Source organism: Entelurus aequoreus, linkage group LG25 (genome assembly GCF_033978785.1).
Source record: "Entelurus aequoreus isolate RoL-2023_Sb linkage group LG25, RoL_Eaeq_v1.1, whole genome shotgun sequence".
Lineage (NCBI taxonomy): Eukaryota > Metazoa > Chordata > Actinopteri > Syngnathiformes > Syngnathidae > Entelurus > Entelurus aequoreus.
Genome location: NC_084755.1, coordinates 19569511 through 19581841, shown reverse-complemented (window position 1 = coordinate 19581841; position 12331 = coordinate 19569511). Strand labels below are relative to the sequence as shown.

The following is a 12331-nucleotide window of genomic DNA, read 5'->3' as shown; positions in this document are numbered from 1 at the left end:
ATGAACGTCACGGCGTGATTGCAACATGCTTTCTTCTACAACCGGGGTCAGCAACCCCGCATGTGGCTCCTTAGCGCCGCCCTAGTGGCTCCCTGGAGCATTTTTTTTAAGAAAGGATTGAAAATGGAAAAAGATGGGGGAGAAATAATTGTTTTCTTTTAGTATGTTTTTAGTTTAAAGACAAACATGACACAAACCTTCTCAATTGTTAGAAAGCCCACTGTTTAATATGTTTGTGTGTATGCTTCACTGATGAGAGTATTTGGTGAACATCGTTTTGTCCTACTGATTTCGGCGGTTCTTGAACTCACCAGAGTGAAGTGAAGTGAAGTGAATTATATGTATATAGCGCTTTTCTCTAGTGACTCAAAGTGCTTTTACATACTGAAACCCAATATCTAAGTTACATTTAAGCCAGCGTGGGTGGCACTGGGAGCAGGTGGGTAAAGTGTCTTGCCCAAGGACACAACGGCAGTGACTAGGATGGCGGAAGCGGGGATCGAACCTGGAACCTTCAAGTTTCTGGCACGGCCACTCTACCAACCAAGCTATACCGCCCCATAGTGTGGACTGTGACGCAACAGTTTGTTTACATGTCAAATCTTACACTCCTTCTTTGTCTCATTTTGTCCACCAAACGTTTTATACTGTGCGTGAATGCACAAAGGTGAGCGTTGTTGATGTTATTGACTTGTGTGGAGTGCTAATCAGGCATTTGGTTACATGTCCATGAATTGATTTACGTGGACCCCGACTTAAACAAGTTGAAAAACTTATTCGGGTGTTACCATTTAGTGGTCAATTGTACGGAATATGTACTGTACTGTGCAATCTACTAATAAAAGTGTCAATCAATCCATCAAAGTCCCTTTGGCAAGTTTCACTGCAATAAGGCGCTTTTGGTAGCCATCCACAAGCTTCTGGCAAGCTTCCGCTTGAATTTTTGACCACTCCTCTTGACAAAAATTGGTGCAGTTCAGCTACATTTGTTGGTTTTCTGACATGGACTTGTTTCTTCAACATTGTCCACACGTTTAAGTCAGGACTTTGGGAAGGCCATTCTAAAACCTTAATTCTAGCCTGATTTAGGCATTCCTTTTTGTTTCGGTATGTGTTTTTGTTTGAGGACAAACATGACACAAACCTTCCCAATTGTTAGAAAGCCCACTGTTTAATATGTTTGTGTGTATGCTTCACTGATGAGAGTATTTGGTGAACATCGTTTTGTCCTACTGATTTCGGCAGTTCATGAACTCATCATAGTGTGGACTGTGACTCAACAGTTTGTTTACATGTTAAATCTCCCACTCCTTCTTTGTCTCATTTTGTCCACCAAACGTTTTATACTGTGTGTGAATGCACAAAGGTGCGCTTTGTTGATGTTATTGACTTGTGTGGAGTGCTAATCAGGCATTTGGCTACATGTTCCTTGGCAAGTTTCACTGCAATAAGGCGCTTTAGCCATCCACAAGCTTCTGCTTGAATTTTTGACCACTCTTGACAAAATTGGTGCAGTTCAGCTACATTTGTTGGTTTTCTGACATGGACTTGTTTCTTCAGCATTGTCCACACTTTTAAGTCAGGACTTTGGGACGGCCTTTCTAAAACCTTAATTCTAGCCTGATTTAGCCATTCCTTTTTGTTTCGGCATGTATTTTTGTTTAAAGACAAACATGACACAAACCTTCCCAATTGTTAGAAAGCCCACTGTTTAATATGTTTGTGTGTATGCTTCACCGATGAGAGTATTTGGTGAACATCGTTTTGTCCTACTGATTTCGGCGGTTCATGAACTCACCATAGTGTGGACTGTGAAGCAACAGTTTGTTTACATGTTAAATCTCCCACTCCTTCTTCGTCTCATTTTGTCCACCAAATGTTTTATACTGTGCGTGAATGCACAAAGGTGAGCTTTGTTGATGTTATTGACTTGTGTGGAGTGCTAATCAGGCATTTGGTTACATGTCCCCTTGGCAAGTTCAACTGCAATAAGGCGCTTTAGCCATCCACAAGCTTCTGCTTGAATTTTTGACCACTCTTGACAAAATTGGTGCAGTTCAGCTACATTTGTTGGTTTTCTGACATGGACTTGTTTCTTCAGCATTGTCCACACGTTTAAGTCAGGACTTTTGGAAGGCCATTCTGAAACCTTAATTGTAGCCTGATTTAGCCATTCCTTTTTGTTTCGGTATGTGTTTTTGTTTGATGACAAACATTCCACAAACCTTCCCAATTGTTAGAAAGCCCACTGTTTAATATTTCTAATTCAATTTTGTACTCCCTCGTCCCAGGAAGATTGCTTTGCGGAAATATTTTATTTATAGATCCGTATCGCTCTGGAATAACCTGCCTCGAATTCTCACCGGCATTGAAAGTAAACAGGTTTTTAAAAGGAAAGTAATATTTTATCTGAGTCTGTAAATTAGTTTACTTGTTGATGATTTTTTGTTTGGTTTTGTATTGTGTAATTACATTTATATGGTAATTATTATTCTGTGACTGTAAATCATACTTGCCAACCCTCCCGTTTTTAGCGGGAGAATCCCGGTATTCAGCGCCTCTCCCGACAACCTCCCGGCAGAGATTTTCTCCCGACAAACTCCCGGTATTCAGCCGGAGCTGGAGGCCACGCCCCTTCCAGCTCAATGCGGACCTGAGACTGAGTGGGGACAGCCTCTTCTCACGTCCGCTTTCCCACAATATAAATACGCTTGCAAGTTCCAAAACGAATGGAAACAAGAATTTCAGTTCATCCAGGACAGTTCGAAGGGGAAGGTGTATGTTGCCTGTAAATATGTAGAACAGACTTCTCCATTGAACACGGTGGCCGAAATGATTTCTCAGTCATGAACGGAGAAGTTAAACAGGACAATACTGCCATCTAATGGATAGATAATTCAAGTATTTCTTTTATGTAAATAAAATAAAAATATATATATAGCTAGAATTCACTGAAAGTCAAGTATTTCATACATATATATATATATATATATATATGAAATACTCGAGTTGGTGAATTCTAGCGGTAAATAACCACGCCCCCAACCACAACCCCCCCCCCCCCGATATTGGAGGTCTCAAGGTTGGCAAGTATGCTGTAAATTGTTTGCTTGTTTTCTTATCGATGCTTTTATTTGTTTCTGTATTGTGTAGTTATAATTATATGCTTTTACTTGTAATTGTATTGAGTTTGTGGACCCCAGGAAGACTAGTGGGTTGTTGTGGCAACCAGCTAATGGGGATCCTTAATAAAAATCAAAATCAAATATGTCTGTGTGTATGCGTCACTGAAGAGAGTATTTGGTGAACATCGTTTTGTCCTACTAATTTCGGTGGTTCTTGAACTCACCATAGTGTGGACTGTGACGCAACAGTTTGTTTACATGTTTAAGTTAAAGTTAAAGTACCAATGATTGTCACACACACACTAGGTGTGGCGAAATTATTCTCTGCCTTGATCACCCCCTGGGAGGTGAGGGGAGCAGTGAGCGGCAGCGGTGGCCGCGCCCGGGAATCATTTTTGGTGATTTAACCCCCAATTCCAACCCTTGATGCTGACTGCCAAGCAGGGAGGTAATGGGTCCCATTTTTATAGTCTTTGGTATGACTCGGCCGGGGTTTGAACTCACAACCTACCGATCTCAGGGCGGACCCTTGTCTCCTTTTGTCCACCAAAAGTTTTACGACGATAAAAGATTTATAATGTTGATATATTTAAAAGGCTGACGTTAAAAACATGGATAGATAGTACTCTATTGATTCCTTCAGGAGAGTTCCCTTAGGAAAATTAAAAATTCCAGCAGCAGTGTAAAGAATTGTGATCAAATTTAAAAAGTAAAAAGTAAATAATGGGGGTATAAATGGAAACAAAATAGAAAAATATTACAATAAGAATAAAAATAAAAAGCAACAATTAGAATACAAATATAACAGTAAAATAAGAATATAACAAGATAAACTAGGCAGTAGTGACCATGTTATGCAAAAGTATTGCACTTGTTATTGTTTTGCATCCCGTCATCCTAGTAGCCCCCTCCCCCCAGAGAGGAGTTGTACAGTCAAATTTTTTAAATTTGTTTTTCTTTTTTATTTTTGAAATGTGGAATTGTATATGCATTAAACACTCTGAATTGTATATTCATTAAACACTGCTAAAATAATCAAAAAATCCAGCACAGAAATCAGTGTTATAAAGTAAACAGTTTTGAGTTTAATCCGTTAATAAATAATGTGAGATTTAATATTCCGAGTATTACCTGAACGCAGCACACACTGCCTACTTGACGGAGAGTGTTCCTGTAGTGTACGAGCGCGACTCCGCCCCGCCGCGACGTCCGCGTGAGACGAACCAAGGAAACCCCAGTGCCGGACTGCCAAACTGCTGTCAGCTGTGGAAGGACCCCTTCACTGCACTCCAGACGAGCAGACACACGCAACGTCCAACCCGGAAGGCAGCATGAACCGCTTTAAGATCTCCAAATTCAAAAACACCACTCCGAAAATCGCCAAGAAGGATGTGAGTAGTGTCCTAGCTTCTTGGTGCCGCTCTTTTAATAGCATTTTAGCATCGGCGTGCTACATTAATGTCACGTAAAGGGGTGGAGGAAACGCCTGCCTGCAATGATTGTGGAACTTCCTGCATCTGTATAGGGCAACGAACGTTACATGCTTGGCAGACTAATATCCCTGCAAACTTTCATTACTATAGTGTTGCAATACAAATATACATATAGTATTTCTACACACAACAACACAAAAAGTGTGCATCGCGTTTTCTGTCTCAATACAACGCGGACATTGAATTGCATGCAAATATGCAGATGTGCTTCATCAACATAAACTCATTTCTTTCAGGTTGCAGCCTTAGCATGTGTGCTTTAGGCAATTTCCCGACTGTAAAATCCCAGGAATGTTAAGCGAGGCAGTGCATTCCTCCAATCTCTGCACAGCTGAGACTGCAGGTGGCGCTCTGCCGTTGCACATGTCAACACAACACAGTGTGATGAGTTCAAGGACCCAGAAAAGAAATGGGGAATCATGAGAATGTGGATACACTTGAAAGGGACCTAGTTCTATGCTATACTGTTGAGCACAAGGAAATCAGATTTTTGGGGTGTAATAATAGATGATAAAATGAACTGAAAATCTAATATAAAAATACACAACATAAGGTGGCAAAAATATAGTTGTAATGAATAAGGCAAAATATCTTCGAAACCAGGGGTCCCCAAACTTTTTGACTTGGGGGCGGCGCATTGGGTTAAAACAATTTTATATACACTACCGTTCAAAAGTTTGGGGTCACATTGTAATGTCCTTATTTTTTAAGGAAAAGCACTTTAAACTAGTCTTAACTTTAAAGAAATACACTCTATACATTGCTAATGTGGTAAATTACTATTCTAGCTGCAAATGTCTGGTTTTTGGTGCAATATCTACATAGGTGTATAGAGGCCCATTTCCAGCAACTATCACTCCAGTGTTCTAATGGTACAATGTGTTTGCTCATTGGCTCAGAAGGCTAATTGATGGTTAGAAAACCCTTGTGCAATCATGTTCACACATCTGCAAACAGTTTAGCTCGTTACAGAAGCTACAAAACTGACCTTCCTTTGAGCAGATTGAGTTTCTGGAGCATCACATTTGTGGGGTCAATTAAACGCTCAAAATGGCCAGAAAAAGAGAACTTTCATCTGAAACTCGACAGTCTATTCTTGTTCTTAGAAATGAAGGCTAGTCCACAAAATTGTTTGGGTGACCCCAAACTTTTGAACAGTAGTGTATATATATATATATATTAGTGTTGTCCCGATACCAATATTTCGATACTTTTCGGTACTTTTTTAAATAAAGGGGACCACAAAAAATTGCATTATTGGCTTTATTTTAAGAAAAAAAAATCTTAGGGTACATTAAACATATGTTTCTTATTGCAAGTTTGTCCTTGAATAAAATAGTGAACATACAACACAACTTTTCTTTTAGTAGTAGGTAAACAAACAAAGGCTCCTAATTTAGTCTGCTGACATATGCAGTAACATTATGTGTCATTTTTCATTCTATTATTTTGTCCAAAAAAATTAAGGACAACTGGTAGAAAATGAATGATTAATCTACTTGTTCATTGTTAATATCTGCTTACGTTCTATTTTAACATGTTCCATCTACACTTCTGTTAAAATGTAATAATCACTTATTCTTCAGTTGTTTGGATGCTTTACATTAGTTTTTTTTGGGGGGTGCAGGACCGGTACTTTTCAGAGCAGTATAGTACCGAATATGATTAATTAGTATCACTGTACTATACTAATACCGGTATACCGTACAACCCTAGTGTGTGTATATATATATATATATATATATATATATATATATATATATATATATATATATATATATATACATATACACTACCGTTCAAAAGTTTGGGGTCACATTGAAATGTCCTTATTTTTGAAGGAAAAGCACTGTACTTTTCAATGAAGATAACTTTAAACTAGTCTTAACTTTAAAGAAATACACTCTATACATTGCTAATGTGGTAAATGACTATTCTAGCTGCAAATGTCTGGTTTTTGGTGCAATATCTACATAGGTGTATAGAGGCCCATTTCCAGCAACTATCACTCCAGTGTTCTAATGGTACAATGTGTTTGCTCATTGGCTCAGAAGGCTAATTGATGATTAGAAAACCCTTGTGCAATCATGTTCACACATCTGAAAACAGTTTAGCTCGTTACAGAAGCTACAAAACTGACCTTCCTTTGAGCAGATTGAGTTTCTGGAGCATCACATTTGTGGGGTCAATTAAACGCTCAAAATGGCCAGAAAAAGAGAACTTTCATCTGAAACTCGACAGTCTATTCTTGTTCTTAGAAATTAAGGCTATTCCACAAAATTGTTTGGATGACCCCAAACTTTTGAACGGTAGTGTATATATATATATATATATATATATATATATATATATATATATATATATATATATATATATATATATCGTTCACTATGGCAGAAACATGCTGAGGCTTTCGTCCAGCAGTGGACTGACAATGGCTGATGATGATGATGATATATATATATATATATATATATATATATATATATATATATATATATATATATATATATATATATATATATATATATATATATATATATATATATATATATATATATATATATATATATATATACGTTAGGTCAGGAAAAAACACAGAGGCTATTTCATCCCTACAAGCCTGTTTCACAGGTTTCCCTGCTCTTCAGGGAAGTTTATTTTATAAACTTTAAACAATAAACTCCCTTGAAGAGCAGGGAAACCTGCGAAACAAGCTTGTAGGGATGAAATAGCCTCTGTGTTTGTTCCTGACCTAACGTATATTCCGCTTTACCCCGATATTGAGCACTGTATAACGGATAAACCACAGTAACCTCGAATATATGTATATACAGAGAGTAACAAGCGGTAGAAAATGGATTAGAAAGGAGAGATTAAAAAAATATATTTTTAAATTATTTTTTTTAACTTGGGACTTCCTGCGGGCCGTAAATTGGAGACCCTTGTTCTAGACCAAGAATCACTTCATATTCTCGACTGCTCGCTAGTGTTGTCATATCTGTGTAGAAATATCGGCAAATAACTAAGAAAACATGCTTCATTCACTAACCATGTTAGTGAATTAAATTAGAATAATACACAATGTTGAATATAGAGAACATGCAAATCCTTTAAGAAACTGAATGATTTGGTGCGTTTGAAAACAGCTAAAATTATGCACAAAGCAAACTATGACCTCTTATCCCAAAAAATGTGAAACAAATATTCTCAACAAACAAAGAGAAATATAACCTCAGAGAAAATTTTAATTGAAAACATTTGTATGCAAGTACAAGACTTAAAACCTTTAGCATATCAGGGAGCGGAATTAAATTATGGAATGGATTAAGTGAAAAAGTCAAACAATGTACTAATATGATTCAGTTTAAGAGACTTTAAATTAAAAGTGTTCACAAAGTACAAGGAAGAAGAATTTTGATAAACGTCAATAACTAATGGAAAAAAATACATTGTTCATTTCATTAAGTGAATCATAACTGATTTTAACTACACTATATTGCCAAAAGTATTTGGCCACCTGCCTTGACTCACATATGAACTTGAAGTGCCATCCTATTCTTAACCCATAGGGTTCAATATGAGGTCGGTCCACCTTTTGCACCTTCTGGGAAGGCTGTCCACAAGGTTGCGGAGTGTGTTTATAGGAATTTTCCACCATTTTTCCAAAAGCGCATTGGTGAGGTCACACACTGATGTTGGTCGAGAAGGCCTGGCTCTCAGTCTCCGTTCTAATTCATCCCAAAGGTGTTCTATCGGGTTCAGGCCAGGACTCTGTGCAGGCCAGTCAAGTTCATCCACACCAGACTCTGTCATCCATGTCTTTATGGACCTTGCTTTGTGCACTGGTGCACAGTCATGTTGGAAGAGGAAGGGGTCCGCTCCAAACTGTTCCCAAAATGTTTTGGTATCCTGGAGCATTCAAAGTTCCTTTCACCAAGCCAAGCCCAACTCCTGAAAAACAACCCCACACCATAATTCCTCCTCCACCAAATTTCACACTAACGGCAAATGTACCGTTCTCCTGGCAACCTTTTGGCAATATAGTGTATTTATGAAAATAGCTATTTTATTTAGAATGCATTGATGCAAATTGTGTACAAATTGAAAACAGGAAGTGAACATATGCATTAGTAATTAATAATAGTAAGAAAAGGGGTAGGACAAAAATAAGCTTTGCTTCTTCCTACTCCGTTTCAGACATGTTGTAAAGAAAAAAAGAAAATATGTAAAATATTTGCTGGGCGGTAGAAAATGGATGTATCCTGTATCATGTGGTAACCGCAGACATGTTCGAAATAAACTTCAACCGACATAGTCCACCATGTTTTGTACATATAAGAGAATATTATGCAAAGAAACATGAAATAACTTCTTCAAACACAACCCTGGACTACACTGACATGCAAGGACGCACTGACAAAGCAATGCAGACATAAGGCTTTGTCACGTAATCCTGGTGCCTATCATTGGACCAAGATAGAAGAGATGTGGCGTTCATGAACGAGTCAAGTCTTTTGATCGACTCTCTTGAGTCGGGTTATACGATTATAGTTTGGGTAATAATCTCGGTTTCACAATTAATTAATGATTAATATTACAGCAAAAAAAAATCCCATAGACATTCCTTTGAGATTTTGATGTGTCATTTAGGACTGTCGGAAATAACAGTAATTAAATAATAACATAACAGTACAACATAAAAAATATAAACCAAGTACTATTAATAAATTGATAATGATTAGTTGTATTATTAATATATGATTAATAAACTCAAGTGTTATTGTCATCAACTGTTCCACATGCCCATTTATTTATTTTTAATCATCTATTTTATGCAGTGATAATAACTGGAATGCACACGTTACATGATGTGGAGGGCCACATTAATTGATGTGGAGGGCCACATTAATTGATGTGGAGGGCCACTTTAATTGATGTGGAGGGCCACTTTAATTGATGTGGAGGGCCACATTAATTGACGTGGAGGGCCACATTTCATGACGTGGAGGGCCACATTTCATGACGTGGAGGGCCACGTTACATGACGTGGAGGGCCATGTTACATGACGTGGAGGGCCACGTTACATGACGTGGAGGGCCACGTTACATGACGTGGAGGGCCACGTTACATGACGTGGAGGGCCACGTTACATGACGTGGAGGGCCACGTTTCATGACGTGGAGGGCCACGTTTCATGACGTGGAGGGCCACGTTACCTGACGTGGAGGGCCACGTTACATGATGTGGAGGGCCACGTTACATGACGTGGAGGGCCACGTTACATGACGTGGAGGGCCACGTTTCATGACGTGGAGGGCCACGTTTCATGACGTGGAGGGCCAAGTTACCTGACGTGGAGGGCCACGTTACATGATGTGGAGGGCCACGTTACATGATGTGGAGGGCCACTTTTCATGACGTGGAGGGGCACGTTACATGATGTGGAGGGCCACTTTTCATGACGTGGAGGGGCACGTTACATGATGTGGAGGGCCACGTTACATGATGTGGAGGGCCACTTTTCATGACGTGGAGGGGCACGTTACATGATGTGGAGGGCCGTTACATGACGTGGAAGGCCACGTTACATGACGTGGAGGGCCACGTTACATGACGTGGAGGGCCACGTTACATGACATGGAGGGCCACGTTACATGACGTGGAGGGCCACGTTACATGACGTGGAGGGCCACTTTTCATGACGTGGAGGGGCACGTTACATGACGTGGAGGGTCACGTTTCATGACGTGGAGGGCCACGTTTCATGACGTGGAGGGCCACGTTACCTGACGTGGAGGGCCACGTTACATGACGTGGAGGGCCACGTTACATGACGTGGAGGGCCACGTTACATGACGTGGAGGGCCACTTTTCATGAAGTGGAGGCGCACGTTACATGACGTGGAGGGGCACGTTACATGACGTGGAGGGCCACGTTACATGACGTGGAGGGCCACGTTACATGACGTGGAGGGCCACGTTACATGACGTGGAGGGCCACGTTACATGATGTGGAGGGCCACTTTTCATGACGTGGAGGGGCACGTTACATGACGTGGAGGGCCACGTTACCTGATGTGGAGGGCCACGTTACGTGATGTGGAGGGCCACGTTGCGTGATGTGGAGGGCCACGTTGCGTGATGTGGAGGGCCACGTTACGTGACGTGGAGGGCCACGTTACGTGATGTGGAGGGCCATGTTACGTGACGTGGAGGGCTACGTGACGTGGAGGGCCACGTTACGTGACGTGGCGGGCCACATTAAATGATGTGGAGGGCCACGTTACATGATGTGGAGGGCCACGTAACATGATGTGGAGGGCCACGTAACATGATGTGGAGGGCCACGTAACATGATGTGGAGGGCCACGTTACATGATGTGGAGGGCCAATTTACGTGATGTGGAGGGCCACGTTACGTGATGTGGAGGGCCACGTTACGTGATGTGGAGGGCCACGTTACGTGATGTGGAGGGCCACATTACGTGATGTGGAGGGCCACATTACGTGATGTGGAGGGCCACGTTACGTGACGTGGAGGGCTACGTGATGTGGAGGGCTACGTTACGTGACGTGGCGGGCCACATTAAATGATGTGGAGGGCCACGTTACATGATTTGGAGGGCCACGTAACATGATGTGGAGGGCCACGTTACATGATGGGGAGGGCCACGTTAAGTGATGTGGAGGGCCAATTTACGTGATGTGGAGGGCCACGTTACGTGATGTGGAGGGCCACGTTACGTGATGTGGAGGGCCACGTTACATGATGTGGAGGGCCACGTTACCTGATGTGGAGGGCCAAGTTACGTGATGTGGAGGGCCAAGTTACGTGACGTGGAGGGCTACGTTACGTGACGGGCCACATTAAATGATGTGGAGGGCCACGTTACATGATGTGGAGGGGCCTCCACATCATGTGTGGAGGGGCCTCCACATCATGTGTGGAGGGGCCTCCACATCATGTGTGGAGGGCCACGTAACATGATGTGGAGGGGCCTCCACATCATGTGTGGAGGGCCACGTAACATGATGTGGAGGGCCACGTAACATGACGTAGAGGGCCACGTTACATGACGTGGAGGGCCACGTTACATGATGTGGAAGGCCACGTTACGTGATGTGGCGGGCCAAGTTACATGATGTGGAGGGCCATGTTAAATGATGTGGAGGGCCATGTTAAATGATGTGGAGGGCCAAGTTACATAAGTGGCGGGCCATGTTACATGAAGTGGCGGGTCACATGAAATGATGTGGAGGGCCACATTACGTGATGTGGAGGGCCACGTTATATGAAGTGGTGGGTCTTGAGTTTGACCCCTGTGCCCTAAAGGAATGTATACAATAAAAACAGAACAAAAAGAAAAATATAGTCAATATTTTAGAACATGGATGGATGGATGGATTTTAGAATATATCCCACCACTACTGGTTAAATATAAATTATTCTGAGCTACACCTTCTGTTATAAGTGCTCACAGTGATTGTTTCCTTGATTTAAAAAAAAAAAGAAGAAGTATAATAACAAGTCAGTATTTTGAACAGTTCTTTTGAAAAGGAATGGCTCCCTTCAAAGAGCCATGAATGTCATTTCTCCAAGATGGTCACTAAACTAAATATACTTGATAGAATATTGGATTAATATATTCCAAATTAAAAATGTTGTATTTAATAACATTTTTTAATTTTTTTTACAATAATAGTTGTAG

At 40.9% G+C, this 12331-nt stretch overlaps 1 protein-coding gene across 2 annotated transcripts in view; it reads left to right on the top strand.

Moving 5' to 3' along the window:
- The first annotated feature begins 4301 nt into the window (after nt 1-4301).
- Nucleotides 4302-12331, top strand: part of coro7 (coronin 7) — a 367135-nt gene continuing 359105 nt past the window's right edge. The window contains exon 1 of one of the 2 annotated variants that reach the window (XM_062036910.1): nt 4302-4516. In XM_062036910.1, coding sequence (XP_061892894.1) covers nt 4457-4516 — 60 coding nt within the window. In that variant the 5' untranslated portion in view covers nt 4302-4456. The remainder of the gene's footprint in view (nt 4517-12331) is intronic. The other variant, XM_062036912.1, reaches the window with a different exon arrangement.